The 25269-nt window shown below is 46.9% G+C and overlaps 1 protein-coding gene across 1 annotated transcript; it reads left to right on the forward strand.

Moving 5' to 3' along the window:
* The first annotated feature begins 20222 nt into the window (after window positions 1–20222).
* Window positions 20223–24962, forward strand: LOC147096886 (maestro heat-like repeat-containing protein family member 1). Its single transcript, XM_085973146.1, has 2 exons — window positions 20223–23657; window positions 23706–24962. The coding sequence occupies exons 1-2, from the start codon at window positions 20223–20225 to the stop codon at window positions 24960–24962; spliced, it is 4692 nt and encodes a 1563-aa protein (XP_085829272.1).
* Window positions 24963–25269: the final 307 nt, after the last annotated feature.

The following is a 25269-nucleotide window of genomic DNA, read 5'->3' on the forward strand; positions in this document are numbered from 1 at the left end:
TCAGATGAGATGTTAAAACCGAGGCCCCGTCTGCTCTCTCAGGTGGATGTAGATCATTTATGCTAAACTTGTATCGAACCTTGGTTAGACCACACTTGGAGTACTGCGTACAGTTCTGTTCACCATATTATAAAAAGGATATAGAGGCACTGGAGAGGGTAGAAAAAAGATTTATAAGGATGATACCAGAACTGCGAGGTTATACCTATCAGGAAAGGATGAACAGGCTAGGTCTGGGATGGCAGGTATGACGTATGAGGAGAGATTGTGTCGATTGGGCTTATATTCGCTGGAGTTTAGAAGAATGAGAGGGGATCTCATTGAAACTTATAAAATTCTGACAGGACTGGACAGACTAGATGCAGGAAGGATGTTCCCGATGGTCGGGGAGTCCAGAACCAGGGGTCACAGTCTAAGGATAAGGGGTAAGCCATTTAGGACAGAGATGAGGAGGAATTTCTTCACCCAGAGAGTGGTGAACCTGTGGAATTCTCTACCACACAAGGCAGTTGAGGCCAATTCATTAAATATATTCCAGAAGGAGTTGGATATATTTCTTAAGGCTAAAGGGATCAAGGGATATGGGGAGAAAGCAGGGACAGGGTACTGAATTTGGATGATCAGCCATGATCACATTGAATGGCGGAGCAGGCTCGAGGGGCCGAATGGCCTACTCCTGCTCCTATCTTCTATGTTTCTATGTTTCTATGTCTCTTTTCTCTTGAAAAGAGAAGGCTGAGGGGTGACCTCATAGAGGTCTTTAAAATTATGAAAGGTTTTGATGGAGTGGATACAGAGAGAGTGTTTCCACTTGTGGGGAAGAGCAAAGCTATAACTTCATCAATATAATATGACATCAATATAAGATAATCACCAGGAAATCAAATAAGAAATTTGGAAGAAACTTCTTTACCGAGAATGTGGTGAGAATGTGGAACTCGCTACCACAGGGAGTGGTTGTGACGAATAGAATAGATGCATTTAAGGGGAGGCTAGACAAGCATATGAGGGAGAAGGGAATAGAGGGTTATGCTGATAGAGTTAGATGAGGAAGGACGGGAGGAGGCTCGAGTGGAGCATAAACACTGGCATGGACTGGTTGGGCCGAATGGCCTGTTTCTGCGCTGTACATTCTATGTAATTCTATGTAAAAGATCCCACGGCATTATTTGAAGAAGAGCAGGGGCGTTCTCCCCGGTGTCCTGGGCCAATACTTATCCCTCAACCAACATCTAAAACAGATGATCTGGTCATTATCTCATTGCAGTTTGTGGTTGGCTGCACAAGTTGCACAAATTGGCTGCGGCCTTTCCTCCATTACAACAGTGACTACACTTCAAAAAGTGCCTAATTGGCTGTAAAGCGCTTTGGGGCGTCCTGAGGCTGCGAAAGGCGCTATAGAAATGTCCTTTCTTTAAATGGCTGCTGTGTGAGGATTGCAATCCAGACACCCAAGATTGAAAAGGTCATGTTCTAACCACCAGAATCACCAAACAGACACAAGTCAGGAAAGAGCTGGGAGAGAGCAGAGGGAACTTTATTTGGCATCGAGGTGAGCTGTATCTGACTGGGGAGTGCTGCGGATTGAGCCTCAGTACTAGTATTCTATTCCTCAGCACCTAGAGCTTCAACAAAGAGAGATTTGAATATTGTACTCGGCTTCCTGCATACTCCAAGCCTCTTGTGCCACCTATTGGTGCCAGCGAGTTTGATATTGATCGGAGACCGGTGCGTTTCGCATCTTCCGAAAACACACCACCAGAGATCGCAGTGAGCTCCGCACAAGACCAAAGAGCTCGCTGCTCGTTACCAGCAATAACCATCAGCTCCTGTAGCGAGTAATGCCAATAACACTGGCCAGTCAAGGGATTCCTCACCAAATGCACGCCATTGAGTTGCTGCTTGTTCGAGATCACTTTTACTGTCAGCCATGACTCAGTGGGTAGCACTCCCACTTCTGAGTTAGTAAGGCTGTGGGTTCAAATCCCACTCCAGATACATTTTGGGTGAGACCTCACTAAGTCCCAAAGTGCTTTACCGCCAATGAAGTACTTTTTGAAGTGCAGTCACTGTTGTAATGCAGCACGGTGGCATAGGTGGCAGCACGGTGGCATAGTGGTTAGCACTGTTGCCTCACAGCGCCAGGGACCCGGGTTCAAATCCGGCCTCGGGCGACTGTCTGTGTGGAGTTTGCACATTCTCCCCGTGTTTGCGTGGGTTTCCTCCGGGTGCTCCGGTTTCCTCCCACAGTCCAAAGATGTGCGGGTTAGGTTGATTGGCTATGCTAAATTGACCCTTAGTGTTAGGGGGATTAAATACATGGGGTTACAGGGATAGTGTGGGATATGTGTTGGTGTAGGGGTTACGGGGATCGGGTGGGATATGTGTCGGTGCAGGCTCGATGGGCCGAAATGGCCTCTATCTGCACTGTGGGGTTTCTGTGATATGTGATTCTGTGAAATGCAGGCACCCAATTTGTGCACAGCAAGCTCCCACAAACAACAATGTGATAATGACCTGCTTTTCTTGGTGCTGGCTGAGGGATAGTAATTGACCAGGACACCAGGGAAAACTCCCCAGCTCTTCTTCGATATAATGCCATGGGATCTTTTACGTCCACTTGAGAGGGCAGACTTTTAATATCTCATTCGAAAGATGGCACCTCTGACAGCGCAGCACTCCCTCGATGCTGCACTGGAGTGTCAGACTAGGTTGCGGGTTCAAGCCTCTGCATTGGGACTTGAACCCACGACCTTTATGACTCAGTGCTACCTACTGGGCCAGGGCTGACACTAGGGACCAAAGCTGGGACCTTCTGCACGACTAGGTACCAGACCACCTGTTGCAATTGGCCACTGAACATTTAAAATGTGCGTCCCACCCGTGAGACACACCTTCAACACCTGGAAACAGGTCATCATCAGAAAGAAAAAAATGTCTTGCATTTATATAGCACCTTTCACGACCTCAGGACATCCCAAAGCGCTTTACAGCCAATGAAGTACTTTTTGAAGTGTAGTCACTGTTGTAATGTAGGAAAAGCGGCAGCCAATTTGCGCACAGCAAGCTCCCACAAACAGCAATGTGATAATGACCAGATAATCTGTTTTTTAGTGATGTTGGTTGAGGGATAAATATTGGCCCCAGGACACCAGGGAAAACTCCCCAGCTCTTCTTCGAAATAGTGCCATGGGATCTTTTACATCCACCTGAGAGGGCAGACAGGGCCTCAGTTTAACGCTTCATCCGCTAGACGGCACTTCCAACAGTGCAGCGCACCCTCAGTACTGCCCTGGGAGTGTCAGCCTAGATATTGTGCTCAAATCTCTAGGGTGGAGCATGACCCACACAGCATCACCAGCTGTCTGGTGCAGGAACACCAAGGTATGGCCGACTGATTCGGTCCCTGGTATCTGTGGCTCAGCTGCTGCAGGCTGCAGTAGAAATTAGGCTAACCCAATGTCGATGGTGTCACGTCCGACTGTAGTGTTGATGGGTGGCTGAAACCGTAATAACATCCCTCACACAACACAAAAAGAAACAGATATTCATGCCCCGTCTATGATGGACACCTGAGAGCAAAGTGCATTCAGTGATCGGATCTCAGGGCTCGGATAATGAATATAAACTACTTGAGTTTGGCTCTTGTGGTTTCTCAGCCTCTGATTAGATTACTGCATGTAATTCACTCAATAGTACCAATATCCTTTGTACTATACTGCAAGCCAATTCAGCCCGCAGGCTTCCTCTGAGACTTTACAACATGCAATTTTCCCAATTCATCTAGCCCAGGATTTATGTGCACTATGTCACGGATATTTTTTCATCAAAAGTACATAGGACACATTTTCCAATGAAAACCCCTGTGTAGACCAGCTGTGACATCCTCCAGCCCTACAACCCTCCGCGATCGCTGCACTCCTCCAACTCTGGCCTCTCGCGCATCCCCGATTTTAATTGCTCCACCATTAGCAGCCGTGCCTTCAGCTGCCTGGGCCCTCAGCTCTGAAATTCCCTCCGTAAACCTCTCCGCCTCTCTGCCTCTCTCTCCTCCTGTAAGACGCTCTTTAAAACCTACCTCCTCACCTGTCCTAATATCTCCTTATGTGGTTTGGTGTCAAATTTTGTTTGATTAACCTTCTGTGAAGCACCTTGGGACATTTTACTACATTAAAGGCACTATATAAATGCAAGCAGCACCTACGTTAGCAGAGCGGGGATGTCAAAATTTAACCCTGTGTTTTTCCTCATCTTAATTTGAGTCCATTTTTGAAAAAAAATTAGTTGCATCTCGAAGCAAACAGACTCTACCAACTGATTATAACTTATGTTGACAGATAGAAAATGTTAGCAATCTAACTAGTGGCACACAGAGAGAAGGGAGTCAGAGAGAGAGGGAGATAGAGACTGATTGGGCAATTTTAACCTAACCTGCCCATCGGGAGACTGATGGAATCTGGTGCAACGCCAAGACCGATTATATTTACCATTGAAATCAGTGGAGAGTAATTTTGGACAGGGTATAAAGCCAACGTTCCACCCGATCCCATGGGTTTCCCACCCGGAGAGTTCAGTTAAAATTATCCGAATATTTCCTCAGCTTAATTTGAGTTCTTTTTTCAAACAAAAAGTAACTGACTTGAATTTTGATAGCTCTAATTATCAACTGTGTTTTGCTGATCTTTATTAGAATGCTTATATTCTCTTAAACCTGCGTGGGTGTATGAGAGAGAGAAGGTCAGAGACAGAAAAGGTCATTCAGGAACCCATCATAAAACACCAAGTTCGATATTTACAAAGATCCTTTAGAAAGTCACCACTCAATGCTATCAAACCCATGCTCTGCCCCTCCCCTCACCTCTGACAGACACCAGGAATGAACCAGGGAACCAGACCTCACATTCCAATCCCAGTTCTGCCAAATCCCAGATCCCTCTCCACCGTGATGCCAGCTCAAAGGATCCTCCCCCATGCTGCCAAACTGCAGCATTCCTACTGTGATACTGTCAAACTTCAAGACCACAGCCCAGCTTTGCCAAACACCAGGTCCATCCCCCAGTGCTTCCATAGCCCCGGGTCCATCCCCCAGTGCTGCTTGTATTGCTACCATATTGTGGGACTGCCAACAAGTGTAGTCAAACCCATCACCCTTCCCAGTACTGCTAAGTACCAAGGGCCTGAAGCTCTGTGAGGGTTCTATCAATTTCTTGCCGTAACTCTGGTGGTATCCCAAAGATCCAGTAGAAACACCATTTCCCGGGGCGGGGAAGAGGGTCTGCCAGTCTCCCATCAGAGTCAGGGAAAACACCCCTGGAATTTCAGGCCTCAGCTAGCAACCTCCAATTGGTGCATCTATGCCATCTTGCTGTGTATCGCAGCTTTAAAAATTGTAAGGGATAAAAATCAAATAAAGGAACAGATATAAAAGGTAAAGAACTGCTCATTTACTGTTTTCACAAAATAATGGACAAAAGAAATTATGGAATTCAACCGCAAAAGTACCAGGAAAAATTGCAGAATACCATGTAGTGAGAATGGAATTTATTTTATTCAGTCAATGTAGATCAATGGCCCTGATGTTGTTCCAAAGCAGAAAATATTTGATCAGCATTAGAAAGAGGAAAAGACAAGTTAATGCTTAAAGCGCATTCCTTCGTCAGAACTGAATCCCAGGGTTTTGTTTCGATGATGTTGACTCAGCCTTATTTCTCCTGAAGCTACTTAAAAAGAGAAATTGCAGACTTAAAAATAGTTGGTGTCACACGCAGGGAGTCAAGACCGAGTGAAACGTGAGGCAGGGTGGATGATTGGACCAGATATATTTTAGTTCCCATTAGAAAGTCATACAGCCTGTACTTATTGTTTACATACTGTGATTTTAAAGCTGGGAGATGCAAACTGGAGGCACTATAGTGCCACCAATGGCAGGACAGCGTAATTACAGCGTGACAAGTTTACATAGGCAGCTTCCATTACAAATGTTGGCACAGGAATTTATCATGGAAAAAGTTGACACTAAAGTGTGAGAAAAACCCGACATCAGGAAGTAAGGCTTTGTAAACAGGAAATATGTGTGGACACTCGATTTTTAATGTATTATAGTTAAATCCGCAAACTCTTAAGGTCATTCTCTGTGTACTGCTGGGTTGTATTTCGGTCCAGGAAAGGAACAGATGGGATAATGGACAAACTGTCTTTTCTTTTGGTGACAAACTTTGCCTTGTGAGATGCTGTGTGAGTTGGAATTATTGTCGGGGAATGCTGTAAAAGATTTCAGCTCCTAAATTTACATGGCGGGGGTAATTTGGACATCAATGAAGACTAAAATCGGGCTGGGTGTAAAACCGGCATTTGTCCCGATCGCATCTGGGCGCTTTAAGGTAAAATTAGCCCTGAGATTTTTGGACATTAGATTCCCAATTATAGGAACAGAACCCTGTAAAGTTGTATTGAAGTCTCAATAAGTACCTTTATTTCCATATATATGTAACATATAGGGTTGCCATCTCTGGTTGGGTGTGTACCTGAAGGTTTCATCACATGACCGAACTGCCCCGCCCTCACTCTCGCCATTGGCCCATCCTTCAAATGCCCCGCCTTCCCACGGCCAATTGGAAAGCGAACAGACTCTGTTACCTGATTGGATAATTCTTGACTGTCCCGGGTAGAAATGGGAGTTCGACCCTCTCCAGCCCCAGGAATTTTGGGGCCTCTATGTCTGAGCAGGTGGCTCTGCTTCCAGTGACGTGGGTGAGGCAGAATGCAGAGGTGCGCACAGGCCTCTTGTGTATCCTTGATTTCCTTCGCTCCACCATTGCATAGAATTTACAGCAAAGAGAAAGGCCGTACTGCCCAACAGGTCTATGCCGGTGTTTATGCTGCAAGCGAGTTTCCTCCCACTATTTCTTTTCTCGAACACTATCAGCATATCCTTCTGTTCCTTCCTCCCTCATGTACTTATCTAGATTCCCCTTAAATGCAGCTGTGCCATTTGCCACAACCACCATTGAGAGTTTCATATTCTAACTTTCTGGGTAAAGAAGTTTCTGCTGAGTTCCCTATTGGATTTATTGGACTGTCTTATTTATGGCCCCTGGTTTTGGACATCTCCACAAGTGGAAAAGCCGTCTCTACGCCTAACCTGTCCAACCCCTTCATAATTTTAAAGACCTCTATGAGGTCACCTTTCAGCCTTTTTTTCTTGAGAAAGAGCTGATTTACTGGCACCCTCCAATTTCCCCATTTACTGGCACCCTCCAATTTCCCCATTTACTGGCACCCTCCAATTTCCCCAGTTACTGGCACCCTCCACTTTCCCCATTTACTGGTACCCTCCAATTTCCCCATTTACTGGCACCCTCCAATTTCCCCATTTACTGGCACCCTCCACTTTCCCCATTTATTGGCACCCTCCAATTTCCCCATTTACTGGCACCCTCCAATTCCCCCATTTACTGGCACCCTCCAATTTCCCCATTTACTGGCACCCTCCAATTTCCCCACTTACTGGCACCCTCCAATTTTCGCATTTACTGGCACCCTTCAATTCCCCCATTTACTGGCACCCTCCAATTTCCCCATTTACTGGCACCCTCCAATTTCCCCATTTACTGGCACCCTCCAATTTCCCCATTTACTGGCACCCTCCAATTCCCCCATTTACTGGCACCCTCCAATTTCCCCATTTACTGGCACCCTCCACTTTCCCCATTTACTGGCACCCTCCAATTTCCCCATTTACTGGCACCCTCCACTTTCCCCATTTACTGGCACCCTCCAATTTCCCCATTTACTGGCACCCTCCACTTTCCCCATTTACTGGCACCCTCCAATTTCCCCATTTACTGGCACCCTCCAATTTCCCCATTTACTTGCACCCTCCACTTTCCCCATTTACTGGCACCCTCCAATTCCCCCATTTACTGGCACCCTCCAATTCCCCCATTTACTGGTACCCTCCAATTTCCCCATTTACTGGCACCCTCCAATTTCCCCATTTACTGGCACCCTCCAATTTCCCCATTTACTGGCACCCTCCACTTTCCCCATTTACTGGCACCCTCCAATTTCCCCATTTACTGGCACCCTCCAATTTCCCCATTTACTGGCAACCTCCAATTTCCCCATTTACTGGCACCCTCCAATTCCCCCATTTACTGGCACCCTCCACTTTCCCCATTTACTGGCACCCTCCAATTCCCCCATTTACTGGCACCCTCCACTTTCCCCATTTACTGGCACCCTCCAATTTCCCCATTTACTGGCACCCTCCAATTCCCCCATTTACTGGCACCCTCCAATTTCCCCATTTACTGGCAACCTCCAATTTCCCCATTTACTGGCACCCTCCAATTTCCCCATTTACTGGCACCCTCCAATTTCCCCATTTACTGGCACCCTCCAATTTCCCCATTTACTGGCACCCTCCAATTTCCCCATTTACTGGCACCCTCCAATTTCCCCATTTACTGGCACCCTCCAATTTCCCCATTTACTGGCACCCTCCAATTCCCCCATTTACTGGCACCCTCCAATTTCCCCATTTACCGGCATTCTCCAATTTCCCCATTTACTGGCACTCTCCAATTTCCCCATTTACTGGCACCCTCCAATTTCCTCATTTACTGGCACTCTCCAATTTCCCCATTTACTATTGCCCTCCAATTTCCCTATTTACTGGTACCCTCCCCCAATTCCCCCATTTACTGGTGCCCTCCCCCAATTCCCCCATTTACTGGTGCCCAACCCAACGTTCCCTCTAAGCTGTGTGGCCTCGCAGCAGTCTGCCAGTCCCGCGCAGCCCGGGTCCATAGGCCCAAAGCTCGAATACCCTCCCTAAACCTCTCCACCTCTTAAACCCTCTTTGACCAAGCTTTTGGTCACCTGTCCTAATATCTCTTTTTGTGGCTCGGTGTCAAATTTTGTCTGATAATCGCTCCTGTGAAGCGCCGTGGGACATGTTACTACATTAAAGGCGCTGTATAAATACAAGTTGTTGATGTTCATCCTGTGGTGACACCTTCCTCCTCCTAGTTTGTCGGCTTTCTGTTAAATAGGATTTCCACGAGCCTATTGTTATGTGTGTAATCGCAACCACAGAGCATGTGCTGTGGCTCATAAAGAAGCGTAGACATTGAAAGAGAAATAATTTGGAGCTTGAATTTGCTGAAAACTCGTGGCACAGTAATGGCACATCTACGTTGTGCGCCGCTATTACGGTGCTGAAACTCTAGGAAATTATGGCGGAATAGAATCCCCAGACCCAGCCTCATAAGTCAAATTCAAAGCGCTCTGAGACCTTTCTGAGAGACTCCATCAGGCGCTAAGTTAAAGTAAGTATGTTTGCACTAATAAATGTTATAATCGACAGCTCCAGGTGTGTTTAAAACTGGCAGGCACCAACATCGGCAAGAGTTAAATTGTAACAGCTGGATAACATGAAGAAATGACACCCTCGGTAAAATAATCCATCAGGTGCAATGAGAACGTGAAGCTAGTTGGCTTCACTATTTGGCTCCGTCCAATTGGGAATGTTTTTTGGCACTTTCAGCATTGTGATTAAACGTTGGCAAGAGATGGAGAATTGTGAAGGAGCTTTTCTCACTCGTCGGAATGTCAACAACCGCAATCAAGAGAACACTAGGCTTATATTCCCTAGAGTTTAGAAGAATGAGAGGCGATCTCATTGAAAGGTAGAAAATTCTTCAGGGGCTTGACAGGGTTGACGTTGAGAGGTTGCTTCACCTGGCTGGGGAGCCTAGGACCTGTGGGACATCTTGTGAGATTTGCTCAGTCCAGCACAGTATTTGATCACAGTGGACTTTTGAGAACGGTATCATTAATGCGAATTTATAGTTAACTTTCTTTAAAGAACAATTAAACTCTGGGGGAGTTCAGATTCTGTCTGTTAAATCTGTGAATCTTGAGGTATGGTGTTCTTCAATAAATAGACGGAGACTGCAGATGAACAATCAACAGGTGTTTACTGGATGAGGGTATTCTAAAAACTAACAGTACAGATCCCTACTCAGGGTTTATAGACAGGTGTGGTCACTGCCAGTACTACAGTATACAGGAGCTGTAAAAGTAGTTCTCCCCTTAAAGGTACATACACTACAATTCCTCCCCTTTTAGATTAACAGTACCATAACATTCATTTAACAGTTAACACTTTTAACATGCACATTAACTGAAACAGTCCATTTATAAATTCAGTCTTTGGGGCGGCTTCCTGATCCTTTCTGGATAGCGCCTTTCCTGAGTGTCTTGCTCTTGGTGCGAAGGCGATTCTGCCCCCTGTCATCGGTTAGTTCTTCAGCTTCCGATGCTACTGTTTCTGGGGTAGATGCTACCGGTATGTCGGGTTCATCGCCAGGTACGCAAGACATGGCGTTGACTCGTTCCTGTGATGCTAGGATCTGGTCGACATGGCGTCTCACAATGTTCTCCCCAACATCCACTGTGTACATTAGTGGCCCCTGCTGTGTGCATATCGTTCCTGGTTGCCATTTCTCTGTTCGGTAGTCGCGGGCCAAGACTGGTTGTCCTACATTGAAGCTCCTTGTCGGCTTCTCAGTGATGTGCTGGAATTGCTTATTCTCAACATTTCTTCGTACATTTGGTCTGAGCAAATCCAGACGAGATCTCAACCTTCGGTTAAAGAACATCATGGCCGGGGTCTGGTTGGTAACTGCATGTGTCGCATTTCTGTAGGCTAACAGGAAATTGTCCACCTTATGCTGCAGTGGAATGTCGTCATCGCACATGGCCCTTACTGCCTTTTTAAAGGTTTGTACGAACCTCTCAGCCAATCCATTTGTGGCTGGATGATACGGGGCGGATGTGTAATGCCTTACCCCATTCCTTCTCATAAATCTTCGAAACTCTTCGGACACAAACTGTGGTCCGTTATCAGAGCAAATCTGCTCTGGCAAGCCGTTCCTGGCAAATATGGTCCGTAGGACTGCAATCGTTTTCTCCGTAGTGGTGGAGGACATTTTGATCACCTCAGGCCATTTCGAGTGCGCATCCACTGCTATTAAGAACATTGAGTCCATGAATGGACCAGCAAAATCAATATGCACCCGTTGCCATGGAGAGGAGGGCCACTCCCATGGGTGTAGAGGGGCATGTGGTGGTGCATTTTGGACCTTCTGGCATCCTGAGCAGCTCTTTGTTAGGTCCTCGATTTGTTGATCGATCCCCGGTCACCACACATAAGCCCTAGCAAGGCTTTTCATTTTTACCCCTCCCAGATGGCCTTCGTGAAGCTCATTGAGCACTCCCTCCCTTAACTTGGGTGGAATTACCACTCAGGATCCACACATCAATGTCCCCTGGCATACTGACAGCTGTTCTCTTCTGGATGAGAATGCTGGCAACAGTGAGTCGCCATGTGTTGGCCATCCCTTCACCATCAAATCATATACCCGAGACAGTGTCGGATCATTTCGGGTCTCCTTCTCTATATCCGCGTTAGTTACTGGCAAGCGTTCAATTATAGTTGAATAAAATATTTCGACAGGGTCCACTGCTGGTACTTCCTCCGCAGTCGGCAGTGGCAGGCGTGATAGCCCATCAGCGTTTCCATGCTGTTTCGTGCCCTTATACTCTATTTCATATTGGTTCGCCCCTAGAAAAAGGGACCATCGTTGTAGCCGTTGCGCAGTCAACACCGGAACGCCCTTCTTTGGATTAAAGATGGAGACAAGTGGTTGGTGGTCAGTCAGCGAGGTGAACTTCTGCCCGTGCAGATAGTGGTTGAGCTTTTTCACTCCCCACACTAGGCTGAGGGCCTCCCTGTCAATCTGGGCATAGTTGTGCTCGGCTGAGGTTAGTGACCGAGACGCAAAGGCTACTGGCCTCTCCAAACCGTCCGGGAATTTGTGCGACAGCACCACTCCAATACCATAGGGTGATGCATCACACGCCAACCGAATTGGTAGTGCTGGGTTGAAATGAGCCAACACCTCTTTTGATGTGATCAATTCTTTGCACTTCTGGAAAGCTCGTTTACTTTAGTCATTCCACTTCGATGGTACCCCCGTTTGCAGTAGGGTGTTCAGTGGGTGTAATACTGTAGACAAATTTGGCAAGAACTTATGGTAGTAGTTCACCAGCCCGAGGAACGACCTCAGTTGTGACACATTTTCCGGTGCTGGAGCCTTGACTACTGTCTCAATCTTTTCAGGGGACTTATGTAACCCCTCTTCATCAATAACGTGGCCACAATACGAGATCTGCTTCTGGAAAAACTCGCATTTGTGGCGATTAGCTCGGAGCCCATATTCTAGTGAGCACCTGCTCCAGGTTGGCGAGGTGATCACTGTCATTTTTGCCCGTGACCAGGATGTCGTCCAAATAACACTGGGTCCCTGGAATCCCTTGCAGGACTTGATCCATTGCCCTTTGCCAAATAGCCGGAGCTGATGCCACCCCGAACACCAGCCGGTTGTATTGGTAGAGACCTTTGTGAGTGTTGATCGTGAGGTATTGTTTCGAGGCTGCTTCTACCTCCATTTGCAGGTACGCCTGGGCCAGATCAATCTTAGTGAACCTTTTTACTCCAGATAGCGAGGCGAAAATATCTTCAATCCGCGGAAGCGGATATTGTTGCGTGTGAAGGACTGGGTTCACCGTCACCTTAAAGTCCCCACATATGCGAACTTTCTTTGGTTCCCCAGGCGTATTACTCAATGACCTCTTCATTACAGGAACGATGGGTGTAGCCCACTCACTCCAGTCCACTTTGGACAGTACTCCTGAACGTTCCAAACCTTCCAGCTGTGCTTCGACGGCTGGGCGGATCGCATAAGGCACCAGTCTGGCCTTAAAATACTTTGGGCTTGCATTTTCCTCTATTTTGATCATCGCTGTTATGCCTTTTAGTGTTCCGAGTCCCTCCTGGAACACTTCTTGTGCGTCAGTTAGCATTTTTGACAGTCGTCCAGGTGTGACGTCGTCATCCTTTTTGGCCTCGACCGTCAGTGCTTGTATGGAATGCCAATCTAACTGTATCTTCCGGATCCATTCACGTCCTAGTAGTGGTGGTCCTCCATCTGGCAATACATATAGGTCCATTTTTGGTGTTTCCTTGCCGTTGTATATCACGTTCACCCTTATTTTTCCTTTGGGGTAGACTTTTTGCCCCGTGTACGTCTTCAAGACAATCTCTGTATCTCTCAAGGGTATATGTGAGAATAGCCGCTTGTAGTCCCTTCGGTTTATGACTGTTAGGGCTGATCCTGTGTCCAATTCCATTTTCACTTGGACTCCGTCTATCTTGAGCGTGACCCAGATAGGTTGGTGATCCTCCATTTTGATTACATTATGTAGTTTCAGACAACCCAGCTCCTTGCTTCCGGAGTCTGTATCACTTTTCTGTTCGTCTGAACTACTCTCCGTCACCTTATGTACCTTTTTGTACTTCTCCTGTGGAGATTTCTTGCTGCTGGTTTTCTTTCCCGACCTGCAGACTCTTACTATGTGTCCTGCTTTTCCACACTGTCTGCACACTTGGTCCTTGAACCAACAATCCTTCTGGTCATGTGTTGTTCTGCCGCAGCGATAACACTTCACTGCTCCATATGACATGATGTGCCTCAATATTGATGTGCCTCAATAATTCCGAGACTCGAAGTTTGCAGAACAAAACAAGGCTTTTATTAACTTAGAACGTAACACGTAAGCGAGAGAGATGTCTTCCTTCTGGGGACTGAGGCCAGACTGAGCCAGCCTACAAACGGGGCCAGGTATGGGCGGAGCCCTACACACAGCACATTCCAGCACATTCCAGTATACAATACAGCACATTCCAGTACACAATACAATGAGGTCTGGGGGAAGGGAAATGGCACTGAAACCGATCTCAGTCACAGGCAGTGATGATGATGAATATTTCATCACATGACATTTCATTGGTGCCATATTCTTGCGGTCTCCGTTGTATCTCTGCAGCGCCCCGTGCGGCTGCTTCGTGTGATACTGCCATGCTGAAAGCCTTGTCCAGCGTAAGATCCTTTTCTGATAGAAGCCGTTTCTGGGTTCCTTCACTTTGAAGCCCACACACAAACTTGTCCCTTAACGTATCTGCTAGTCCCATTCCAAAATGGCAGTGTTTCAATAGCTTGCACAGTTCCGTTAAATACTCAGCATTACTTTCGTCTTTATGCTGGTTCCTTTTGTGAAACTTAAATCTTTCTGCTATCAGCAGCGGTGTGGGGTTTAAGTGGTCCTGTAGGATTGCCACTATGCTTTCAAATTCCTTATCCACTGGCTTCTCTGGGGTTACTAGGTTTCGCAGTAAGCCATACATTTTTGCAGCCATGGAATTCAACAATACCAGTGCTTTCCTGGCATCTGGCACTTCATTCGCCTTGCAGTACACTTCAATGTGTTCTACATATGTCGCCCAATCTTCAACTTCATTGTCGAACGCTGTGACACTGCCACTCTTCGGCATCCCTGGGTGTGGTTAGACTGGCTAAAAATGGCATCTCCCGCGCTTTCCCTTCTTGTCCGCTGGCTCAAAATGGCGCCTCCCACGCTTCCTTTCTTCCCCCGCGGACGCTGCTCAGCCCTTGAGCACTGGCTGCGCTCTGCGCGTTTTCCTGCGTGCCTCTCTCATTGACGCTGCTCGGTCCGAACCCCAGCTGTGCTTCACCCTCTCTCTCTTTTTGTTTTCCGTCGACGCCGCTCGGTCTGCAACCCCTGGCTGTGCCCTGTGCGCTTTACCCTCTCTCTTACCCCGTCGACGCTGCTCGGCCTTTTCTGTGCCGTCGGTCGGCTCCAGCCGCCGCTGTCCGGGAAGGGTCTGCGCCGTACCTGTTGCCAGCCTGTTGCGCTGGATCGTCGTGACTGGAGAACCAAGCCCAGCTCTCAACAGCCTCCCCTGCGATGCTCAATCTCTGCTGGATGACTGGGCGGTTGCTCGTGGTCGACGCCCGTGCTTCTGGCCTCGACTTTCTTCCACTGTTCTCCAGGAGCGAATCCCTGGGAGGAAATGCAGAGTTGCAGGTAGGTTCGAATCTGCCTCATCGCCACTGTTAAATCCGTGAATCTTGAGGTATGGTGTTCTTCAATAAATAGACGGAGACTGCAGATGAACAATCAACAGGTGTTTACTGGATGAGGGTATTCTAAAAACTAACAGTACAGAACCCTACTCAGGGTTTATATACAGGTGTGGTCACTGCTGGTACTACAGTATACAAGAGCTTTAAAAGTAGTTCTCCTCTTAAAGGTACATACACTACAGTGTCCATAAGCAATGATTGCTTTATATTCAGCACCCATTCCAAATTCTGCTACCAAGCCATTAAAATCCAGAAATATGTTTGACTTGCCAGGTTCCTGGGATGGGGGGATTGTCCTATGAGGAGAGATTGAGTAGACTAGGCCTATATTCTCTAGAGTTTAGAAGAATGAGAGGTGATCTCATTGAAACACAAAATTCTTACAGGACTTGACAGGGTAGATGCTGAGAGGATGTTTCCCCTGGCTGGGGAGTCTAGAACCAGGGGTCACAGTCTCAGGATAAGGGGTCAGCCATTTAGGACTGAGATGAGGAGGAATTTCTTCACAGAGGGTGGTGAATCTTTGGAATTCTCTACCCCAGAGGGCGGTGGAGGCTCAGTCGTTGAGTATATTCAAGACAGAGATCGATAGATTTTTGAATATTAAAGGAATCAAGGGATATGGGGATAGTGCAGGAAAGTAGAAATGAGGTAGAAAATCAGCCATGATCTTATTGAATGGCGCAGGCTCGAAGGGCCAAATGGCCGACTCCTGCTCCTATTCCTTATGTTCTTAAGTTGCTGAAGTGTGTGTATCAGTTGTGAATGGAAAGCCATTCAAAAACCAGGAATATGTTTATCCTGTCAGGTTCATCCTTCAGTTTATGAGACTATTCTCAGCTCCATCTATTATAGCCCGACATGTGTGGTGCTCGAACTGTCACTGACCATGTTATTTAAACACTGGAGCCAGTAATGGTGGCTCGTCAATGAAAAGAGCAACCTGTACTTAGCAATCATCCAGAGACACAGTCACCAATAATCTCCTCAACCTTCAGTCCTGGCATTGCTGAGAACGGCTACAAGAAAACTACAGGGTAAGATCGGAAATAAAGGGGGCACTGCCTTTGTGAAAAAAGTGTACGGCCAACTTTAGTTATTTTGATACGTGACAGAGTGGGGTCAATTTTCCCTCCGTTCGCCTGGCGTTAACGGGGCAGTAACGGCCTCAACATGACGTCGGTGGCCTCATCGTCCCGGTAACCCCGGCCATGCAGCCAGTGCCATTTTGAAAGGGGCCTACCACTAGGCGTCTAAAGTGCCTGCCTGTTTCGGGCAATACTTCCCTTTTCACATGGAAACTGGGGTCCTATGACATTAATAAAAGTCCGATTGCCATTTTAGGTTGGCACTGGTTGGAGCCTGCAGTGATGCTCCTGTTTCCCCCAGTGGGTGGGCCACGCTAATGGTCTAGGCCAGGAATCTCCACAGCAACGGGTGTAGGCCATTCAGTCCCTCGAGCCTATTCCGCCGTTCAATGAGATCGTGGCTGATCTGCACCTCAACTTCATTTAGCCAACTTTGTTCCTTATCCCTAGAATCCCTTATCCAACAATGAGCTATCAATCAGTCTTGAAAGCTTCAATTGATCTCCAGCATCCACAGCCTTCCCGGGGAAAGAGTGCCAGATTTCCACCACCCTTTGTGTGAAGAAGTGCTTCCTGATTTCGCGTGGGAACGGCCTGGCTCCAATATGAAGGTTGTACCCCGCTTGTTCCGGATTCCAAAACAGGTTCAGTCGACCTCTGACACACTGTGCCTGCCTGCTGCCTGGCAAGGTGTAGGAGAGGACAACTGGCCCTGTGTGTAGGACCAATGGGCACTGGATCAAATTGGGAAAAGGTGAATCTGGGACTGATGTCAGGGGGTTCTTCGCACCGGCACTTGGAACGGACGCCCGCGCCAACATTGCCTGGTTGGGTTTTCCCAACTTACAGCCAGAAATCGAGCCGGCCCGATCGGAAAAGTGGGCGGAGATCCGTTACACGGCCGCTCGCCGAATCGCAGGCATTCCTGGGGCGGGCAGGGGAAAACGGGAATGGGTTCCCCTGAAACACACAACACTTCATTTAAATATTAATTTAGGGGAGGGGCATCCCGCGTCCCATCTCCAGACAATCTTAATGATGCCCGTGTGAGCGACCTATCCACGGTTGCTAGGCAGCAGTAAGTGTAAGGGAGTTTGCTTAAAGGTCACAGTAATGTGAAGGTCAGTGTATCCCGGTCATTTCTTAACCTTCTTTCTTTTTCGTTCATGTTTTCTCTTTGATTGGCACTTAGGTTACCGGGTCTCCCAGTGGGAACCCCCACCTGAGCTATTGGAAGGCCAGCTGAGAGATGCCAGGCATAGTTGGCAGTGCGAGAGATGCCCTGCGCCCAGCTGAGACAGAGGTGCACGAACCACACTTTGGCCGACAGTTAGCAGAGGCAGAGGCTCCGCTTCCCAAAGGACGCTGGTACTGCTGATCGGAAAGCAACACCAGGGCCCGACTCGCCATAATGTTAGAAGCTGTCATGGGAGCACCCCAATGACCATAGGAGCTGGTAGTGTCAGGCTTGGCTCTCACGTCTATAAGTCAGAAGGTCGTGCATCCCACTTGTACACATAATCTAGGCTGACACTCCAGTGCAATACTGAGAGAGTGCTGCACTGTTGGAGAGACGTAAGACCGAGGCCCCATCAACCCTCTCAGGTGGACGTAAAAGATCCCACGTCACTATTCAAAAACGGAGAGTTCTCCCGGTATCTTGGCCAACATTCCTTCACCCAACACAGGTCATTCACCGCGTTCCTTGTTTCTCGGACCTTGCTGTGTGCAAATTGGCTACTGTGTTGGCCGAAAAAACAGTGACTGCACGTCAAAAGTAATTCATTGGCAGTGTAGAGCTTCCGGATGGCCAGAGGACGTGGAAAGGGCTACGTGAATTTAAGCTCTTTCTCTTATAGGCACTTGGGCTACAAGGAGAGATTCAGGGAGCTGGGAATGTTTACACTGGAGTAAAGGCGGCTTGGAGGATATTTTATTGAAGGGTTAGAGATAAACTGAGATTTAATACATTGATTGACAGAATCACAAACTCTGCAACCAGGAGGATCAAGATCAGAAGAGCGGGTGAACAGACAGATTAAATTCAGTGATCTCACCCTGAGGGTGGGGAATGTGTGGAATGAACTGGCCAGCAAGACACTGTAGGTGGAGAGTGTTGGCAGATTCAAGAGGGAGATGGACAGATCTTTGACTAAAGAGAGGGGATCAGAACAAATCCAGTGAATTTCGTTTCTTCAAATCAAAATTTTAAAAAATGACACTGATAGCAGCTCCGTCCATGACTCAGTGCATCTGTCCAGTGAGACCCTGAGCCATCCAGGAATAGGACAACCCCAGGTTTGATCCCTGGCCTCTGTCATTTCAAGGATGTTACAGGTGCTACAATTGGCCTCATTGCCTGTCTGGGTTAGAGAGGTGGAGATCGGGCAGGGTTCCTGCTCCTGGCAGCTGCCCTGCAACACCTGCTGGGGCTGTATCTACAGGAACAGGCTTGTCTGAGATGGCCACCATGGTCAAATAGCCCACTGCCACGCACTATCAAAATCTCACTCTTGAATAATGGTCCTTTGGGCCTGGTGCCAGAGGATGACCATTTCCCAGCAAGGGGACCAACACCTTCAGAAAAAAAATTGAGAAATCGAACGCTAACGCTAACTCCAACCCCTAACCCGAAACCCTGAATCGTGCAGTGTCAACAGCGCAATGCAGAGCCGGCTGTGTCTCAATAGTCATTGTGACATCATCGGCGCTCGTTGTGAGGTCACTGATGGCCGTTGTGATGTCACCGATGATGTAGGTCGGCGGTGTTGTCAATAGTTGCTTCGAGAAAGAATTGACGCCCCATTATAACTGATACACGTGACTGCAATCCGTGCACCCCGTGATTAATTATTGGACTGAACCCCGGTGATGATGCTGTATAAGGGAGACATTACGAGCTCAGACTCCCATTGCTGAGCTTCACCCATTGGGAGCTCATCATGGGAATCTAGGGCATGGAGGGTCAGTGCACCCGGTCAGGAACACAAATTCATAGAATCCACCCTTAAATCTGTATTATTTATCATTAGCTTTCCAAAAAATAATTTTAAAAGCAGTTTAACAATCAACCCATAAATGCAGGACTCAATCAATTGTGAGGTCACCCTCGCCAGTGAGGTCATCACCTGGCAGGTCATGTGACAGCTCGAGCTACAAGGCGTCACAATGAAATTCGTGACTTCACAAAAGCAGGAAATAATGACACCGCCCCTTTTCCAAATAAAGTTGTCGGCTGTTTGGTCATCCAGCAGTTAAACTTTGGGTTTGACCACGAGGAGAAGGAGGGAGCGAGTTTTCAAAAGAAACTTTTTCAAAGCAATCAACCAAATTCTTTAAAATATTAAATAAGTTCAAGACCATCGAATTAGGAATCTACAAAGAAAAGTCTGCATAGGACGGACATCTGTGAGTGTGAGAACATCCACTCGCAGGAGAAAAAGAGCCCGTGTTAGGGTGGAGACATCGAATCGTCGAAACATCAAATCGACAAAATAACACCAGCAATACTGGTGAAAATCTGTGAGTGAAACAGAGCTCTGTGTTGTAACACACAGTGTGCTTATCACTAGGGCACATTGTCTGAAACAATTGGTTTCAAACAGATTTTATTCACACTGAGCTAAATTTATAAAGAATTCAAGAACAACAAATCTGCTCTGTATTTCCAAAAAGAATTGAGAATTAAACGGCTACTTTTGGAGATTTAAAGCATTTCTGGCTGGTAAGGGAGGAAAGGAAATACAGAAAATAAACCGATACCAAGAACAAAAGTAAAACTCTACCAGCAAGGAGCCGAAGTCTCTGAGCCGACAGCCATAAACAAACACATTTAATATCAGAGGAGAGAAGTGTCGGAATGGTGACTAACAGAATGGAACATTCGATGAGCATGATTATGAACTTGCTTTTCGATGAAGATGAATTTGTTCAAATTAGATTATCGGAGTCACTGCGAAAACTAGGAAGCAGCAATCATGAAATCGTACTTTCATTCTGTCGTAGGTATCTTACCAGAAACAAACTGCCATCGGTACAATGCTCTGCCTTACTAACGGCAATGACGTTGATAGTAAAGGACAACCTTGAACACTTACGCCAACCGTTGGCTAAAAAACTGACCAACTTGGCTTTGACGGACATGACCAGATCGGAGCCTGTGAGTATTCAACATCAGGAAGCGACAAGTAGCCTCCTGGTTAGTCTGGGAGCCAGGTTTCCCATTCCCATTTTCAAGCAGATACAGTCAGTGTGCCAACCATGGACCCAACTGCATTTCTACATGGTGCTGACACTGGCAAGGCTGTGTAGAGCAAACGTTCATTGCACGGTACCTCGACTCAAGCCGGTCTTGAAAAACATGCTTCTCATGCTGCATAGAGTAACCGATGGGGAAATGAAAAGGACTCTCTGTGTTGCATGGGGTCTTTTTAGTGACAGCATTCGAGAATACCTGTCAAACACAGAGAGAACCCCAAAACCTAGACTGAAGAAGAAGATATTCTTCTGTGAGATTTCTATGGCTTATGACCTACTTTTTAATTCATGGCTGCCCACAAAAGAGCCCAAGGTGAGCACAGCAGTAGTAGAAGCAGTAGACAAGATCATCCATTTACTAACCGATGAAAAACTAGAGAAGGAGCTCCCCAACTTAATTCCAACCATTCTCTCCATGTACCAGGAAACCTCTCCTGATCCTTGTGTCACTAAGAGTCTGTGCAGTATACTGCACACTGCCATAGAGAGGAACAGTGATGTACTAGTGACCCAACTGCAGAGTCTGCTGATCAATTTACAGAACAAGATCTGTATTGTGATGGAACACCCCACCGACCCCTTTTCTGAGAAGCAGCTAAATGAAATCCTTTGCTGCTTCGGAGTTCTAGCTCCGGCCTTTACAAGCCAGATACTGGAGTTCCTTCAGATGCAACTGGCAATTGACAATGACCAAATTCAACTTGGGGCACTGGCCGTACTGAAGTACCTTCTCGATACTGTCCCTTCAAACATGGAAAGTCAGAAGAATCAGATTCTGACTTGCGTACAACTACCATTTTCAACTAAGAATAACAGAGTGAAGGGACTACTTGCACAGGTAATATATACTATGGCCAGTCACAATTACTTGCAGCTAGAGGGAGGAAAGGAACTGGTGGAATTTATCATCCAACAGTGTGCTGTGCCCACCGAGGAGAACGAGGAGAACAGACAAAGCAAAGAGGAGCTCTGCAATGTAATGGCGGATGTGACTACGGAGAATGATTTAAGGAGACTGTGTGAGGGATTGATGAAACTGATGACGGTTTCTTTACCGATTGGTGATGTCCTCTGGTCCTACCTACTGGAGTTTGTGATCCCAGTAAAGTACACTGACGCCTTTTCTACAGTCTGCGGTTCCTTAGTATACCTTGGAATAAAGAAACTGGAAGCTGGGACAATAACATTTGTTGTTAATTGTGAGGACCATTCAAATCTCCCTGAGCCTCGTAGACTACTGACGCGGCTATTGACTGTGTCTTCTTCTCTACGCCATGGAAAAGGCAGAGGTGCTCCTGCTCTGAGCTTACTACATATCCTGGGAATGAACATCCACCCAGCAGCAGTGAGAGTCTGGGACAAGGAACTCCCAATTTTAGTGAACTTTCTGTGGGAGAATTCAGAGCAGTCCAATCTCCAGAAGGAGTGGGAAGAGAAACTGTTGGGGGTTTTGTCCCAGACGCTGGAGGCAATCGCAGATGAGGTGTGGATGGTCCAGCATATTGAAGAAATGACCAACTGCATTCACACCTTTCACCTGTCTCCAATAGAGAGGGGTTTTCTGTACAGGTGTTTAGGCAGAGTGCTCCGACTGACCAAGCAAAAAGAAATCTTCAAACAAGTTCTTCAGGAGATGCTACAGGGTGTCCAGCACAATGAAGATTTAGAGAGAGACAGGGTAGCTGCTGGAATTGGAGACTGTGCTGTAACCCACTTAGACACCACGCTCATCACACTGAAAGGTTTCATCAAGTTCAACAGTTCAAAGACACCAAGATCCTTCAACCTTATTAAGCACCAAGGTGACAATCAAAAAATAAATATTAAATGCATGCTCATTTTATGCTATGGACAGATTATGTCACGTTGTCCTCGGGACCTCATTCTGCCCAGAATAGAGACCGACATACTGCACAATGTGCTGTGCCTTTTTAACACCAAGATTTTTGGACTGAAATCTAAGGTGAAGGACTTAACACTGAAGTTAAGTTTGATCAAGACGGTTACACTGTTGGCCAAAGCTATCGAACCCAGTGAAGAACACGCCCCCTACACTTTGACCAGAAAGACAGAATTGCTGAACTGCATGCAGGAGCTGATCGCGGCCGAGCCAGCAGAGACAATGACCACTTCCCTTCGAAAGTCTGCCATGGATGCCTGTGCATCCCTCATAAAACTGGAGCCTTCAATGAACAGCAACAGCGAACTAATTAGCATCTGTTGGAATAGTGTCTTCAGCTTGCCAGATTTGGAGACCAGCAGTGCCAATGAAAGTACCAACATGGACATGGCAGAGAGACAGAAGCTTCACACTGAGACAATGGCCTCTCTGCAGAATCTTCTGGAGGAATGTTTACTTTTGGATTTGTCTCCTGATGGGCTTCATTCTATATTCAAGAACATGGAGACTGGGATCCAATCCATAAAGGGCCATGAGCGAGAAAAGGCAATGAAGACTACTTTACAGCTGGTGATGTTTTACCTGGAGAAACTGAATGTTAGCAATAAGGTGCCATCCCATAACTTGGTGACTATTATTGGATGTGTGGGGCTTCAATGTGCAGATCCATCGCAAGTTGTAAGGGAGGCGGCCATTGAAAGCCTGTATGGATTGCTTTATATCCAGTTACACCTCGAAGGGTTTCCTGTGGGTCATCAAGATAAGGAAGTGGAGCATCTGAAAGCCATGAAAGGCGGGTTAAACCAACTTACCAGCCAGGCCCTCTTTCAAACGTGCACTGATGTTGGTAAAGTTCTATCTAAGTGTATAACCCATGATCAGCTGAACACTCTACTTTTCATCATCTTTAAAGGGCTAACAGACAAGCAGCAGAACATTTCCTGCACAGCTTCTATTATCACAAATGTCCTCATTGCCGAAGGTGGAGCCGCCCTTGCTAACATTCAGGGAACAATCAAAATATTGTGCAGTCACTTGTGCTCAATTACTGAGCCACAGGTGACAAATGCAGTGACGCATTCGATCTCCATTCTGGCGTCACACCATATGCCAGCAGTTTTGTCCACTCTCCTCACTTACCCTAGTCCACCTGACAGGTACATTAGTGACATATGGAGATCACTACTGTCAGATAATGCACAAGCCACAGCCGCAACCAACTACCTACTGGGCAACTTAAAGTCATTGTATGACGGCGGCAGAGATTCCCGTGTCAGAGACACAAAAGATTCAGCAACTCAGCAGCCTTTAGCCGTGCTCTGTGCTCTTCGTGAAGTGGTATGAAAGCCTGAATCAGGGGAAGTGATAAACATTCTATACCCCCAGTTCATCAGCACCCTTCTGATTCATCTCAGCTTCAGTGTCTGGGCTCGGTTTCCTACCAACTTTCTGAGAATTCCAAAGGGTGGGAACACCTTGCTCCCGACTCTGAAGCTGAATGATGCTGACGCTTGCCATTACTCAGCTGAGATACTTCGAGCTGTCCTGACACAGGCAAAGGGCGATGATACCATCATGAGAGAAATGGGAGGATGGGACCTCATCGTGAGTCCAAGAAAGCACCATGAGGGGGTTACACTGCTGGCAAGCACATTGACCGTGTGTGCTGCCCCTCATCTGATCAGCATTGTGGAGCAACTCACTCCTTTCCTTGTCAACATAGGGGAGAGTCTGAGAATCACAATAGCTGCCTTCTTTGGGGAGCTTTTAACTCATTCAGTGGTGTCGGACTTGTTGCTGACGGATACTCTTCTAGAGAGTTTGTTTCTATGCTTAAGTGATGAGTCCCTTATTGTCCAATGGCTCGCTCGACAAGGTTTGGGAAACGCTGCAATCGGAGCTTCTCAACAGATAGACAAACACTGCGTCAAACTGTTGTCCACAATGATATCTGTGATTGACGAGAAGTCTGAACCCAAGAATCTCATTGCTGCTGAGGCAATGTCGAGCATGTCCAAAGTTCTAGATCAGCTCCAGGAGGATTATACAAATCCCATTCTTGGCGATGTAGCACTGGCAGTTCAGCCTTACTTTGAACATCAACATGAGAAAGGGAGAGCTGCAGCGTTTAATGTTCTTGGGAAGCTGATCAGATTTGGGACTGTGGAAGTTTACCCTCCAATAAAGGAGCACACCAGCTACACCTTGATCAGTTTGCTGCTGCATCTCAACGATGAGAGCAATGAAGTCATCAAAGTCTGCAAATCTGTGCTGCATTCCTATGGTCCAGCAATGGAGTCTGAAAACATTTGCAAGATGTTTCAAGAGCTTTCCTTGGAGGAGACCACCCTGGATTATGAGGACTATTTAAGCAAAATCTCCAGGCATATTGCCACAGACTTCCCCAACCAGATCACCTTGTACATATATAGGTGTTCCATCTTCTTCAGGAATGTGCTACCTCAGATCAGAGGAAACGCAGTGACGTTCCTCGGTTTCCTCATGGACAATGTACCATCGTATTTTTACATATCAAAGTCTGCAGGTCAGACTTGTGACGAGATTATTGCCTTGCTGTCAGATCATGTGCAAGATGTCAGAACGAAAGCAGCCAAGGCGATACGATACCTCTACATGTATTAGATACCATTAGAACAAAATTATTGTAAGGGACTTGTTTGTATTGTGTTTGGAAATGAGTCTGAAGTAGAGGAATTCGTATATCGAAAATGGCCAAAAGGAGGGGAGGGTGTGGAAGGATCAGGGCCTGTGCATCATTGAAACGGACGTGTGCACCTCCCTGAATGGTCCCAATGTTCTCCACCCTTTATACCGGTGTGGGTCGGGCTGACCTGTAAGAATTCGCAATAATTTACAGTTCTGAAGATTAATTTTTTTGATTAAAGAATCCCTGGGCATTGTGCTTTTAAATTTCCAGGGATAAAAATGG

Source organism: Somniosus microcephalus, chromosome 34 (assembly GCF_052327205.1).
Source record: "Somniosus microcephalus isolate GS21.2 chromosome 34, FLI_Smic_1.0, whole genome shotgun sequence".
Lineage (NCBI taxonomy): Eukaryota > Metazoa > Chordata > Chondrichthyes > Squaliformes > Somniosidae > Somniosus > Somniosus microcephalus.